Below are 16,124 nucleotides of genomic sequence, written 5' to 3'. Positions count from 1 at the left end.
GAAAGAACAGAAAAAAACAAGCTACCAACCCTGTCCCAAAGCACAATCGAAGTGGGACAGACAGACATCGTAGCTATTGGACGGAATGAAACTCAAAACCAAATGTACATTGGAACGAGACACCCTAACACTGGGAAGGATTTGGGAAAGGGGTAGTTGGAGACAACCAGAAACTAGTTCCAAAGTTCTCAAAATGCTAAACATCGGCTCTTCGGGCTGGACTCACCTAAGACGACCCGGAACAACGACAGATTTCCAAACAAAAAAAAAACTGAGGGGGAAAAAAGATACATTGCCATTGGTGGGACACCATCGAAGAAGATGGGATTGGAAATATAATGCAAATTCTCTTTCTGTTTGATTTATCTGGTTTGTTTGTTTTTACATATATACACAAGTCCACCAATAAAATGGTAACCACAGTGCAACGTCTTGAGGGCCTTGCATCCGGGACAAGGGTAAATTGTGCATTCTCTGTGTGTCGGGAGGACACACCGTGTGGGTAAGTAAAAGGAAGTCCTTAGCGGGCATCCATCGAGGAACGGGCGTACGGACGTTCCTCTCGGACAACAGCAAAGGCAAGTTCTACCACCCCTCATTAGTCTTGGGTTTTTCAGAGGTGTCTCGGACTAGGATGCCCGTTGTGGTACAGCTTCTGTTTAATGTGTACCATGTTCCCAGTCGGCTCGTCGTACTGCCTGTGGTGACGTTTTCTGAATTCCTTGAAGTTACAAAATTTCGGGATCCAAGACCACGTATTGTCTGGAAAGAGAAGACGGGAAAAAGGAGGGGAGAGAGCGAAAGAGAGAAGAGAGACCTCAGCGTGGTTTTGACCCCAACTTAGTAGCAAAGAACCAGCATGCTCATGGAGAAAGGTACCCCCCATTCAGAACGAAAATTTGACAACAATCCAGGTTGGAGGAGAGACAAGAGAGCAATCAGGGCAGGAAGTATAATTTAGCATCTCCCCCCAAATTACGGTTGCCAGTCCCCAGGTGGGGCCTGGAGATCTCCTAGAATTACAACTGATCCCTAGATGACAGAGAGCAGTTACTCTGGAGAAAATGGCTGCTGTGGAGGGTGGACTCTGTGACATTATACTCCACTAAGGTCCTTTAACTCTTCCATCTTACCTTATCAACTTATTTCATCCCAAGCATAAGAAAGCATTTCCCAAAGCATGGTTGGATACCTTACAATTAGCAATGGTAAGAGGCTGTTACAATGCAATCCCATATAAAGAAAGTGTCTGTACTTGCGATTAGATTTCTGTTGAGGACCTAGGCCTTGTAGTCTACTACTGCTCAAGATTCTCATTATAACACAAAAGATATCTTGGGTATAATTTAGCACAGGGCTATTTTTGGGCAGGAACGCACAGGAACGGAGTTCCGGCTGACTCCAGAGTTGGCCACACCCAGCAGGAACTCATTAGCATAATAGGCCACACCCAACAGCAGAAACTCATTAGGATTGGCTACATTAGGGGTGTGTGGCCTAACATGCAAAGGAGTTCCTGCTACAAAAAAGCCCTGGGTTTGGACAACAAACAAGGTAAACAGAATAACAAGCAAAAGGTGGGTGTGGCTGGATGAGCATACTTCTGGTAACGTGGGGGAGTGGCCTAATATGCCAATGAGCTGTGCTGTCAGGGGTGTGGCTTAATATGCTAATGAGTTACTGCTGTTGTGTGTGGCCTATTATGCTAATGAGTTCCTGCTGGGCTTTTTTACCAAAAAAAGCCCTGATTTAGCACAATATCCAGGGAGACCGGATAACGATAGACTAACTATGTTACTTGTTGACAAAAGTAAATTGATAACGATGCAAATGGCAAAGTTTGTTGCATGGGTGATAAAAGCCTTACCAGAACCATCCACTGTTAATACAGCTGATGGATAAATCTATGTATTTGGTCAACTATCTGACTGAATTGCTTGAACTGATGTTGGTTTTAACTCAAATTTTTGTTGTGAATTTAATGATCTTTTTATAAAATTGTAATGTATATCAGAGTTTTTACTGTGATTGTGATTGTTGCATTATAATGCTGATGTTGTTGGTATTTCTGCTGTTAATTGCTAAGGCTGCGAGCTAATGCAATAAGGCTTATGATTGATTGATTGAGTACTCCACTAAGGTCCCTCTCCTTTGTCAGCTATGCTGCCATGATGTGGGGGGGGGGGTGTTAATTCTCTTCCTCTTTGGGCCAGATGCTGCTTCTTTATTTTGCTTCTGTACTGCTTGCTTATCAATGACCTTGCAGGTTGCTGGTGTAGTGTCTGTAATGCCTGGAACCGTGGGAGCGTTTTTGGTTCCCAGCTGCGGCCTCTAACGGCCCGGGGACCCTTCTCCCGCGCGCGGGAGCCTGGCTAATTGACTTATGGAAAGGGGGGAGTGCATATGAATACCCTATATCCCATTATGCTTGTAGGACCGTTTGCCATTCTTAATAGTGACTATGTTAATGCCTCTATAGCTCTGCAATAAAGTATAACCTTTCTGATAAGCATGTACTCCGTTGTTGGCTGTGGAACCTGACATCCTTCCCAAACCTAGCCCTTCCCAAAGTCCACCCCCAAATCTCCAGGAATTTCCTAACTCAGAGTTGGCAAGCCTACCCCAAAGGCTGCATTGTAATAGACAGATAATGAGCGGTGGCAGCACCCAAGAATGGATATCTACTATTTTGGATTTATAGGTTAGATCTTGCAGATCTCTTGCATCAGAAGACAGTTCCGTCTGCCGGAGTGTTAAGTCACTCACTTAACAAAGCAGTCGGAGAGTGATTCAGCAAGAACACAACTTTATTCTTCAACTCGAACACAACTCCAACACGGATCAACATCTGATAGCCAGAACAGCCTTTACATTGCAGCTGTCCTGCTTTTAAACATTCCCGGCTAATGTAGCCACACCCACTGTACAAATACCAACCAATAAGGTTGTTCACATAAAGACCAATCACGGATGTTCCCGCTCAGGGAGCTTGCTAGAAGGTGATTGGTTAGGTGCTTCCTGGGCTAGTAACACGATTGGATGGATTTGGATCCTAGCCCAGGACGAAGCTTTACATTACACTTCAATTAGATGTTTCACAACAGATCATGCATTCAAGGCAGCTTTGAATACACTACACGGAGAAAAGTACCTCCGCTCGTGAAGATGGGTTTCAGAGGATAGTCATGTTGGTCTGAAGCGGAAAAGCCAGATTTTCGTCCGGAAGCACCATAGAGATCAACAAGAGTTTCAGTCTTTCAAGTCTTCGGTCTTTCAAGAGTCAAAGCTCTCTTCATCAGATACATGACAAAGTTATCTGATAAAGGGAGCTTTGTCTCTCAAAAGCCTGTACCTGGGAAATCCCATTGTTCTCTAAGGGGTTACTGGTCTTGAATCTCACTACTCGGGAAGGATCCATCGCTCAGTATCTTATATTTTTCTACTGTGGAAGAAGGAGGAGGAGGAGGAGGAGATTGGATTTATACCTCACCCTTCACTTGGAGTCTCAGAGCATCTTACAACCTACTTCCCTTCCTCTCCCCACGACAGACACCCTATGAGGTAGGTGGGGCTGAGAGAGCTCTTTCGAGGACTGCTCTTGAGAGAACAGCTCTGAGAGAACTGTGACTGGCCCAAGGTCACCCAGCTGGCTGCATGGGGAGGAGGGGGGAATCAAACCTGGTCCTCCAGATTAGAGTCCACTGCTCTTAGCCACTACACCAAACTAGTTGTGCTGTGTATCCTCTTGTGATGGTTCATTATTACCCACAATAACAATGTATTGCAATTGCTGTCATTGTAAATGTGATGGGTACCCATTTAATAAAGCTCAAATACAACCTTCCAAAATCTGTGTGTCTAAAATCACAGTGCTTTCACAAATCATAACAAGACCTATCTCCTTCATATACATTTAATCTGATTTCAATCTCATTTCAGTGTCCTAATTTCCTCCAAAGAGCCCCAAGAGTTGTAGGGTTGCAACCAGGCCGAGTATTCTCTGCCAGAGATGTCCTGAACCCTTCCCAAGGACTACAGCTCTCAGGTTCCTTGGTACAGAGAACAATGTCAATCAAAATGAGACTGACATTTTGACATTGAGAAATGGCACGTCGAGCCGTATGCTGGAGATCTGACGATAGGTGACAGAGAGAAGGAGGGGGCGCTGAGAGCTCCCGTTGAAGTAGCCAGGTTCTTGGCTCACTTAAAAACATTTCCTCCCCAAATTTACGGCCATGAAAACCGACACAAAATAACCCCTAACCAAATGGCTGCTCTGAAAAACAGCCTCCTGAACACCTGTCGTCTCTTCCATTGGTATTAATAAAAAGACACGTCTGCAGCCCTGAACTCTTCAACAGTTTTGCAGCAGCAGGTTCATATGACCATCGGAAGCTGACTTCAATGGAGTCAAGCCACCGATCCATCTAGCTTAATATTGCTTACTCTGCTTGGCAGTGGCTTTCCAGGACCTCAGGCAGAGAAAGATCCTGCACGTCTCCTGAACGTCAGTGTTTTCACACAGGGACGAGCTTTCCTGTTGCTACTGTGGTTGCCAGAACAACACGGCCCCAACGGGACTTCCACATGGCAGGTTTCCCTGCTTTTTCCCTGCCCCAGTCCTCCCCAGCGATCGTGGTTCCCCCTGCCACTGGGGGGCTATTATGATGGCTCGAAACAAAAAAATTAAAAAGCCAATCGACATGCCATTATAGCGCTATAACGTTAGAGCAATATGCCGGCCATCTTTCATTTTTAAGAAGTATTTGTCTTCTTATGTTGGAGATATATATGGGGAAAGTCAACAAATGGCATCTTTCAACAACAAAACGGGGCTGGAGACGTTTGACGATGAAAGCTGGGAATTCAGAGACCTTAGCGGACACATCGTTATAACCTTATAATGCCACACCAATATGTCAGTTGCTGGGTTTTTTTAAGCCCACAGGGACTGCAGGGACCGGGGAAATGCTGCAAATGCAGGTGGGACTGGCTGTTAGTTGCGATGGACCCAGCCTCCAAGAAACACTGTCCGTTCCAGAGCTACCTAAGGCAATGGCCTTCACCACATCTTGCAGCAATGAGTAGCATAAAAGCAGTTTACTTCTGTTTGTCTGGAATCTATAAGTTTGCTGGGTGTCTAACTCCCGTAACCAAATATGTTAAACTCCGAAAATGGGCTGCATCTAAGAGACTCCCAAATCATATAAAAGTTCCACCAGTAAGAATTCACAAATATTAACTGTATTGAAAACAATACAACACTGTAGTCAAATACAACATCAGGACCAATGAACTCATAAAAATACAAGAGTCCAGTTGCCAACTGGCCAAATAGGATGTAGTTAAGCAATCAAACTAACCAATAGCTGAGACCTCCTATAAACTTGGGAATAATAACAAGGGAACTATACCGAGACCTTGTATCACTGTTACTTCTGAATGTAATTACTCTGCATTGTTATTGTAATTGCTATTGGTTAGTTTGATTGCTTAACTACATCCTATTTGGTCAGTTGGCAACTGGACTCTTGTATTTTTGTGAGTTCATTGGTCCTGATGTTGTATTTGATTACAGTGTTGTATTGTTTTCAATACAGTTAATATTTGTGAATTCTTTACTGGTGGAATTTTTATATGATTTGGGAGTCTCCTAGAATCATAGAATGTTAGAGTTGGAAGGGACCTTGCAGGCCATCTAGTCCAACCCCCTGCACTCTGTAGGAGCATAGCTAAAAGATAGCCCTACATACCTACAACATACTGGAAAGATGGTTGTCCAGCCTCCGCTGGAAAACATCCAGCGAAGGAGCATCCACCACCTCCCGAGGCAGACTGTTCCACTGCTCAACCACTCTTACAGTTAGGAAGTTACTCCTGATATTTAGCCGGTAATTACTCCCTTGTCATTTCCACCCATTAGATCTAGTCTTGCAATCCGGAGCAAGAGAGAATAGATCTGCTCCATCTGCTCCATCTTAGATGCAGCCCAGTTTAACATATTTGGTTACAGCAGCTCTCTTACTCCGCTGTCCTTTGTTGTTTTGGGGTGCCTAACTCCCGGCACTTTATGGTCACTGCCTGCTGTGATTACGTCGCTTCTGGCCCAATCCGGAAGCACTGGCATCACGCTGGGGCGACACTCTAGCACTCACCCCAAAACTCTATGGTTGCACCAGAAGTGATGTCATCATGCTGCAGCAGCAACCACTGCCCGTCTGGGCTAAATACTCACCTGCCCCCATCTCCCACTGGTTGGCAGGACATGGCTGGCGGCCCTAGGAATCTACCACCTACCAATTCGATGGGAATAGGTTAGGAAGCCTCCAGGGCCCGGCTGAGGCTCTTGAGTTCCCCCTTACCCGGCCAGCTTTCAGCCTTCCACACACCCAGCCTCCCCTTGCCAAATCGGCTGCGTTTCCCAACACTTCTGGCCACAAGCCACTTACCATACCGTCGACTTGTTCTCCAAGCTCGCACGGCGTAATGGAGGACCCCGTCCATCCACACCAGGAACCAGCTTATACAGAAACCCAACAAAAGTCCCAGCATCAGGTCGATTTCCTGCTTGGTTACATTGTCAGTCACAAAGTAGTTCTCTGAGGAGTCCACCACGGATTGGTCGCCGTCGTAGGGGATGACATAGTGGACGTGGTGCCTGTTGGGAGGCAGGGAGGGAGACAGGAAAGGAGGAGAGCATCAGTGATGGAGGGACCAAGGAGAACCCACCGGCTGGTTGGAGGGACTGTTTTGAGTTCCGAACTCCGGTTCTTCTGAGCCGCGAGTCCCTCGTTTTGTTTCTCCTTTTTGTAAAATTGAACCTGCGATTCGTCTTGCCCTGACCTGGATAACCCAGGCAAGCCCGATCTCGTCAGATCATGGAAGCGAAGCAGGGCCGACCTGGGCAAGTACTTGGATGAGAGACCTCCAGGGGTCATTTCGTAGAAAAAGAGGTGCAGGAGCTCATTAGCATAACTCATTAGCATAACTTATTTGCATATGGCACATCACCGGAAGTGTGTCAGAAGGCAACACCCACCACTCAGCCTCCACTAGACTGTTTTGGATCGCTAGCTATTAGGGGGGGGCCGAACATGCAGATCTGTCCTTGCAGAGGAGGGAGAGCTTGTACCTGAATAAAACTTGGTCTTAAAGGTGCCACTGGAGTGTTTTGGGCCAGGGGACCGGGGTGGGGGGCTCTGCAACTTACCTGGCTGCTTCTTGCTTCTCTTCTGAGGGCTGCTGGGAGCAGGGGGTGTGGCTTGTTGCATGTGCCCGCCCCCTGGGCTCTTTACTGTCGGAGCTCCGCTCCTGTGCGCTCCTGCAGGAAATGACCCCTGGAGACCTCCAAAGGAATATCAGGGCCAGGACACAGAGGCAGGCATAGCAAGCCACCAGTAGGGGTTGCTGGAAGTCACCATGACTTCCAGGCATGCAAGCATACGTGGGCATGCACACGCGCACACACTTAAAAAAGAAGTACCTGTGATTCTTATTTTCACAGCATTCTCAGTTTCCTGACACCATTTTTTTTTGGCCATAAAATGTATGCATCTTTTGACATTTATTTATGACTTCTATCTTGCTGTTCTCCCCAGTGGGGACCCAAAGCTGCTTACATTATTCTCCTCTGTTTTATCCACACAACCAGAGGTCATTTCGGGGGGGATCGCGGGGGAACGCAGTTCCCCCATGTGAGGTGCGGGGGGCGGGGCACATGATGAAGCCCCGCCCCCTGCTTCCAGCTGCCCCGCTTCCGGCCCTCATTCAGCCAGGAGGAGGCAGGAGAAGAGGGTGGGTAAGTTGCTTCCTCCCCGCCTCTCCCCACCCCTGCCTGCCTGGGGCCAGGGAGGGCCTTGGCGGGGCTTCCTCGCACTCCCGCCGGCCTTGCAGGTCCACCGGCGGGCCCCTGATGCAGGGGGTGTGGCATATGCTAATGAGTTATGCTAATGAGTTCCCCTAGCTCTTTTTCTACAAAACGACCCCTGCACACAACAACCCTGAGAGGTAGGTTAGGCTGAGGGTATGTGATTGGCCCAAGGTCACCCAGCAAGTTTGCACAGTAGAGTTGGGATTCGAACCTGGATTTCCCGGATCCTAGTTCAACACTTTTACCACTACCCCACACTGGCCTGTGTGTGTCCTTGAACCGTATAAATAACATATTACAATACAGACGCCGCCATGAATTTCATTTTTACAATATCTTTTGAGTCTATCTCTGCACTGCAATGTTCCCTCTAAGCTCTGGAGTCATGTGAGCAAAAATTCTCCTTTGTGAACAACTGGCATGAAACTTGTGAGCGAGGGATCTGGCTGCTGCATCAATTAGTTTGCTCTGGAGCCATCCCTTCCTGAGCAAAGACAAAAATGTGTGAGCCGGAGGCTTAAAAACTGTGAGCTAGCTCACACTAACTCAGCTTAGAGGGAACACTGCTCTGCAGTCGCACAAATGGCTAGAAATCAGCTTTTTCACCCATACTTCTAGTTTTGCAAGCAGCGGTTGTTGTTGTTGTTGTTGTTTTAAAAAAACCACCCTCCATAAATCAGGGTTTATGCAAAACATAAAAGTTTAACCCACACAATCAATCAATATTAGCAGAAAAGGAGACAACGTCTCCATATATACGTTGCTGTAACAACCATTAACTCCGGGATCTTTATTTACCAAACGGATGGCTCTGAAAGCAAAGAATCATTCTTATATTGACGGGAAACAAAATAGTAGTCAATAAAACACAAAAAGAAATGATATCCGAACGGGGTAACAACCATGCGAATTGGGATTATTGACAGGCGTTACAAACTGGAACGGTGCTTAAAGCCCTTCCCTAACTCTGCTGATTTTTTAATTTATTTATATTTATTTATGCTTTCAGCTTGTATCCCGCTCGAACCCCAAGGGGTCTCTGAGCGGCTTACAGTTACTCTTTATCCCTGACTATGTGTGGCCATAGATAGGGATAAAGAGTAACTGTAAGCCTGTAAGGGACTGCCCTACCGGCACCCAGTGGAGGAACTTGCTATTCTTTCTTCGGTTCGGCTTATTGTCGGCTCTGCTTTTCGGTTTGGCTCCTCTTCTTCTCCTTCCGGTGGTCTTCAGTGTCGGCTGTGTTCAGCGGATCCATCTGGCGCACGGTTCGCGTCAGCGCAGCTCCGGCTCTGTCCGTTTGGCTCCGCCGCGCCTGCGCCTTTACGTCCTTTGCGTCTTCTGGCTCCGCCTCCGCCGACGTCCGATCCACCGCTGGTGTTGCGCCTCTTTGATGGGTCTTTGATGGGTCAATTTTTCTATTCTTTTTTTTTTAATCCCAAACTTTTGCTGGACTCAGAAGGCACAACATATTACCAGAGTTGCCAGAGCCCAGGCGAGGCCTGGAGATCTTCCCGGGGTTACAACTGATCTCCAGATGGCAGAGTGTCAGCAAGCTGCCAAATTTCCTTTTATTCTGGGTTTCACATGTATGCGCTTACTTGCTTAGTATGTAGACCTGATGATGCGCTTAATTGCTTAGCTGCTGGAACGTGTATATCTCTCAAGGCCACAGGTGGTTCGTTGCTAGATAGTTGCTTGGGTGATCTCACGGAGAGCCGTGGGAAGGAGATATGTTATGCCGACCAGAAGCGTTTGCTCCCAGGCTTGATGGTGCATGGGGGAAGTCCTGCAATTGGGCCTCAGATGTTTGAATGTACTGTAACCTGTCATGCTCGTTGCTTTCCCCTCATTCCTAACAGTGATCCTGTAAATGCACCTATAGCTTCAAATAAAGTAAAACCTTTCTACAAGAGTGTACTTCCTTGATGCTGTGGGGAGCCTGAAACAGAGATCCGTTCCCTGGAGAAAACGACTGCTTCGGAGAATGGACTCTATGGAACTATGCCCTACCGAGGTCCCTCCCCTTCCCCAAACCTGCCCTCCCAAGGCTCCACCCCCAAATCTCCTGGAATTTCCTGACCCAGAGTTGGCAACCCTACATATTACACTGCCACTCGCTAGCCAGGACAGCCATTGCTGAAGTGTAGAATTCCCTTTCATGAAAGATTATGTTCTTGTCCTTTAAAATCCGTGGACTCCATATATTGTGTTATTTTTGACTGTCAATTTCACTCAGTCTTACGCAAAGAACTGTGGTCATCTTTATTGCCTCCTAATTATAGTTCTAATAGGGAAAAAGTTATTCAAAATCTACTAAAGGATGCTAATCCTAATATTACAGCTATAGTGGCCAAGTTTCTTGCCGAAGTAGTCAAAGAGAGATCTATTCTAGTAATGGATTGATTCATATGGCTTATAATGTCTTATATATTCATGCCGTGTTATTGTACATCTATATATCTTACTTCTATGCCATTAAAGGTATTTGACTTGACTTGACTTGACTTGGCTAAAGTGTAGAAACAGGACTGCGGGGCCTCTTACACCTGCACACAAGGGAACTGTATTTTAGTAGAGAAATTAAAACAGGAAGTTCCCTGAGCATGTCCCCTAGGACCCCCGGAATTAGAGCTCATCTCCAGACTACAGATATCGGTTTCCATGGAGAAAAGGGATGTTTTGGAGGGTGGAATCCGTGGCACTGTAACCCACTGAGTTCCCTGTCCTCCCCAGCCTCCATCCCTAAATTTCCCGGAGTACCCAACCTGGATCTGGCATTCGATCCCCCCATTCCCTGCTGGTGTCGGGGGGGGGGGGCTGACAACCCTAGCCCCTAAATTGTGCACCGTATCCTGGAATCCCAAGTGAGAAAGCTGCAAAATACAAGAAAGGGGTTTCATTGGCAGCAGAAGCAATATTCTTGTTGAAGGAATGGGGGGGTACTTTTTTCCCTTTCTCACAATACAAGAACTCGCAGGCACTCAATGAAATTGCTGAGTGGTCGGGTTAGAACGGATAAAAGGAAGTACTTCTTCACCCAAAGGGTGATTCACACATGGAATTCACTCCCACAGGAAGTGGTGGCGGCTACAAGCATGGACAGCTTCAAAAGGGAATTATATAAGCATATGGAGCAGAGGTCCATCAGTGGCTATTAGCCACAAGATATAGATAGGGACTCTGGGGCAAGTGATGCTCTGTCTTCTTGGTGCTTGGGGGGATCAACAGTGGGAGGGCTTCTAATGTCCTGGCCCCACTGGTGGACCTCCTGATGGCACCTGGTATTTTTGGCCACTGTGTGACAGAGTGTTGGACTGGATGGGCCTTTGGCCTGATCCAACATTGGCGTCTCTTATGTTCTTATGGATGGTGGGCGGAGTCTACTTCTAATGTAGGAAGGCCCTCGCCCCTGGAATCAGTGGCAGCACAAACCTACCCTCTTGCCATATTGGCCCCTTAATCCTGGGCCTCACGGCTGTCTCTGAAGAGATCCGGGTACTGTGATCATATACCCGCCAACCCAAACAAATGGTAACCTAAGCCTGTTATTCCTGTTTGGACCTTGCAGCTGTTAAATATCTTCATTATGCTGCATGCTAATTTGCTGCCCTCAGCCTATATGTATGGACTTGGGAATTTCCATTTCAGTGTATCTGAAGAAGTGTGTGTGCACACAAAAGCTCATACATTGAATAAAACTTTGTTGGTCTTAAAGGTGCCTCTGGATTCGAACTCTGTCCTCTGCTCCCCCCCCCCCCCCCCCAGAATTAAACCTGAAGAAATGGTGACCATATAAGCTACCGGTAAGTTTGATATTCCAGTTTGGTCCTTGCATCTGTTAAATATCTGCATTATGCCACATGCGAATTTGCTGCTCACCCTCTACCTGTATGTATGGACTGGTAGCTTCCATTTCACTGTATCTGAGGAAGTGTGCATGCACACAAAAGCTTATACCTTGAATAATAAAACCCTGTTGGTCTTCAAGGTGCCGCTGGACTAGAACTTTGTTCCCTGTACAAAACATGTCACTCGAAACATCCTGTCCACCTTGTGCGATGGCTGAAGTGTGCTTCCAATGCGCGCACGCTGATCATCATTCCATACAGCTCTAGGGGACGTTTGCTGCTCCTCCTCCTCCTCCTGCCCCTTCCTTAATGCTCGCACACGCACAGGGGGCTGGGAGCACTCCAGCATGTGCTGCCACGGCAGCCAGGGAGCCAATCGGCTTCCGGGAAGGACAGCCAGCATCAACCACATGCCTGCCGGCATCGCAACAGCCCGCGTCAGGCCACTGCAGGAGGAACTTGGGTTACTGCAGCGTGCAAGAAGATGCAGCCGAAGACCTCGCTTCTGAGCAAAAGCCGCTCAGAGGACTGGCATCTGCTCCAGCTCTCCCCGGGTTGGCTCTTTCTTGAGAATCCCTGCTAGAAAACGGTCCCTCTTTCTGCACGGTGGCAAAATGCCTCCTCCAATGTGGGCTCCTGCGCATGAATGCGCTCCCCTACATCCCAGCCCCCTCCCCTTGCTCTGTGGAAGTTCAGAATGCATTTTAGCTGCACCGCAAGCAGGCCGAGGAAACCGCGCTTCCTCCCCTCCGGCCACCCCCCAAATCCTCATGAATCCAGAAACATGAAATGTATTCCAAGTTGCAGCTATTGTATAACCAACAAAACGAGATCAATGTTCAGGTTTAAAATAGCATGTTTTTTTGAAAAAGGAGGGAGTTTATTCTGGAACGCACATTGCTCCAGAAGTCGACGCAGGACAGACGGCTGCAGATGAATTCAACTTGCTGGCAGTTGGGTGTGTGTGTATGTGTGTGTGCAGGTAAAAGGGTGTCTTGCAAATGCGCAGCCGTCCCTGTTTCCATCAGTGCAGCGTTGGAGATGAGGCCTTCTGACTTCGGAATGCCTTCCTTCCTCTCTGCAGCCTCCCTGGAGGGCGGGGGGAGGCCTTCGCCAGAAGCCCTCTTGAATATTATGCGCAAAGAGACACGTCGCTGGATTAAGACACCTGAGATAACTCCCAAATATTGACACACAACCAGAAGGCGCTCAAAGGCTGAGCGGCTGGGAGGTTGAAAACAGCCGTTAATTGCAGGGAATTAAACAGGCAGGGCTGGCGCCTTCGTCGCAATTTCACAGGAAGCCCCATGCCTTATGGGGGCACAACATGCGGTCTCCTGAGATTCCCAGTTTTCATGTTTTCGTTTCTAAAAAAGCGAGGTTTCCTCATGCTGGCTTGAAAGCCAATGGCTGCAGGCGCGTCAGAGGTGGCCAGAGGGGAGTGAATGACAGGCTGAGGTTCCGGGACACTGCAGGAGAGGTCAGGATTGCCACCCTCCAGGCGGGAAATACAAAAACTGAGGGTCACGGTGTTAGGAAGACATGCAAAAATATATCTCACTGTGCACAATAAATATATGTTTATGGTAAAACAATTTTATGCTTTATTCTTTTTCTTTTTATATTTTTCAACAGGTAAAGGTTTCCTTTGCTCGAAAGCCAGTCGAATCCGACTCTAGGGTTGCGGTGCTCATCTCTGTTTCCAAGCCAAAGAGCCGGCGCTGTCCGAAGACGTTTCCGTGGTCATGTGGCCAGCATGACTACTAAACGCCAAGGTGCACGGAACGCTGTTACCTTCCCACCAAAGCGGTATCTATTTATCTAATTGCAATTTCTTGCTTTCGAACTGCTGGGTTGGCAGGAGCTGGAACCAGAGACGGAAGCTCACTCCGTCATGCGGCACTCAGGTCTCAAACTGCTGAACTACCGGCCTTCCAGCCGGCAGTTCAGCATCTTAACCGCTTGAGGCACCGCAGCTCCATATTTTTCAATACTGCTGTCTAAATATTGGTGTCAAATATTATCAAAAAATATATTTCACCCAAAGAATACATAGAGAAAAATGTGGTTCACCCAAACAGTAACTCGCGAGTGCAGGTTTACATTCAGACAGCACCTTGTCAGTAACACTATCACCAATCCCACGAGACTCTAGTAATATACCCGTTTCGAACTGATCTTTTTCAAGGACCGTGACGTTTATATAAAGGACATAAGGCGCAATAATTTTTCCTTGTGAGCACAAAAGCTCTTAAAATAGCAGCATTGTCTAGGGCAGAGGTGTCGAACTCACTTGTTATGAGGGCCAGATCTGACATAAATGAGACCTTGTTGGGCCAGGCCATGTGTGCCATAAAAGGTAATCCCAGGTAGCGGAGATATAAAATTTATAAAGGACACGAACACAGAGGGGTGTTGTTGTTTTTACTTAAAATAAAATCATGCTTAAAACATTAGCACTCTTGCAATATTTTGTTTATTTAACAGTGTCTGATAACTGACACCTCTTGCTCTAAATGATTGCATCAAAATGTCTGTGCTGTTGCAGTCTTGAGTATGCTGTTCAGGTATGTATCTGTAAGCTGCAAAGCTACGATGACGCAGCAGCAGCAGAACTGGAAGAAGAAGCAGGAGACAGCCAGTTCCACTGCAGGCCTGATAGAAGCCCTCCGGGGGCCTGATCTGGCCCCTGGGCCGCATGTTTGACACCCCTGGTCTAGGGCACCATCAGAACCCTTGCGGCAAACATAATAACCTATCTAAGACAGCATATCTTTCAAATTCTACCTGATAGAATTACTTGTACACAGTGATATATATTTTTGTATATCCTCCAGGCGGGGTCTGGTGATCTCCCGGAATTAACAACTGATCTCTAGACAACAGAGTTTGCTTCCCCGGAAGAAAATGGCTGGTTTAGAAGGCGGACTCTATGGCATTATACGGCAGGGGGTTGGACTAGATGGTCTGTTCAGCCCCATCCCTCTCTATGATTCTATCATCTATCTTTCTATCTAGTACGGCTCATATAGCGATAGCCTTGAGCGGAGAACGAAATTATAAAACGAGATCGTGCCTTACTTAGTGTTATTCTTCTGTTGTTTAATTATTGCCCCCATAAATTTTGCCACGGAGAGAGTAACAGAATCATTTGTATCCGGTAGTAACCACGTCACCTGTGCTCTCAATACTGTCAGAGGCCTCCGTGGGCATTTCCTAGGGCTGCCAAATGCAGCCGGGGGGCGGGGAATCCTCCGATTCGGAGCCCCAATTTCCGGCGCGCCGGAATCGGGGCCCGGTAGGGCTGCCAAATGCAGCCGGGGGGCGGGGATTCCCCCGCTTCGGACCTCCGATTACCGGCGCGCCGGAATCGGGGCCCGGGGAAAACCCCGCCCCCGCGTGCGCATCACCCGGAAGTGACGTCGCACGCTGGGGGCGGGGCCACGCCATTTGAGGGGTCGGGCCTCCAAAGCGGGGGGAAATCCACCCCCCGGGGGGATTTGGCAGCCCTACGATGGGTCAAACAACACAAATGTACACTGCAAAAACCTTTTATAAGTTAATGTGTTCTATTTGTTCCATCTTGTAAAGTGCACTGTGTGTTATGGATAATATAAACAGGTATATATTCATTACATGCCATATCAACAATAATAATCAGTTTATACAATTCTAATAACTACCCATCAATTTACATCCTGTTTACACAATCAAAAGGATGTAAATTGACTGGTAGTTATTAGAATTGTATAAACTGATTATTATTGTCTCCAGAGATCTGTTCCCCTGGAGGAAATGGCTGCTTTGGAGGGCGGGCTCTGTTACAGCCCGCTGAGGTCCCTCCCCAAACACTGGCCTCCCCAGGCTCCACTTCCAGATCTCCAGGAACCTCTTAGCTAGGAGCCCGCAGGCCTAGACAAGTATCTCCAGTCAGGGCTGGGAGACTGGATAGGCTGTGGGTCTATCTACGCAGGGGCTCAACTGTGCTAGCCCCTGATGCTGTCAGCCTAGGGTTGTCAGGAGGTCCCCACGGCGGCCGGTGGGGAATGGAAGGGGGTAGGGCTGCCAGATCCAGGTTGGGAAACTCCTGGCGATTTGGGGGGGGGAGACTGGGGAGGACAGGGACCTCAGCGGGGTACAATGCCCATAAAGTCCACCCTTAGAAATAAGGAAATGCTAGGGTTGCCAAATCTAAATCGCCTGGCAGCCATTTGAGGGGAAAACTCTTCTTTCCCCTCAAATGGCGTGGCCCCGCCCCCAGCGTGCGACGTCACTTCCGGGTGACGCGCACGCGCATGTGCCCGGGATCGTCCGGGAGCCCCCCGCTCCCGGACGATCTGAATTTGGCAACCCTAGGGCCCGGGGGAAACCCCACCCTCCGGAAGTGATGTCGCACGCTGGGG

At 47.9% G+C, this 16,124-nt stretch overlaps 1 protein-coding gene across 1 annotated transcript in view; it reads right to left on the bottom strand.

The window, feature by feature from the left end:
• Positions 1-613: 613 nt before the first annotated feature.
• Positions 614-16,124, bottom strand: part of TMEM240 (transmembrane protein 240) — a 47,337-nt gene continuing 31,826 nt past the window's right edge. The window contains exons 3-4 of the mRNA XM_015406195.1: positions 6,450-6,658; positions 614-762 (exon numbers count right to left, since the gene is read on the bottom strand). Coding sequence (XP_015261681.1) covers positions 614-762; positions 6,450-6,658 — 358 coding nt within the window. The remainder of the gene's footprint in view (positions 763-6,449; positions 6,659-16,124) is intronic.

This window comes from Gekko japonicus, unplaced genomic scaffold (genome assembly GCF_001447785.1).
Source record: "Gekko japonicus isolate JY-2015 unplaced genomic scaffold, Gekko_japonicus_V1.1 scaffold1133, whole genome shotgun sequence".
NCBI lineage: Eukaryota > Metazoa > Chordata > Lepidosauria > Squamata > Gekkonidae > Gekko > Gekko japonicus.
This window is presented reverse-complemented; position numbering and strand designations above follow the sequence as displayed.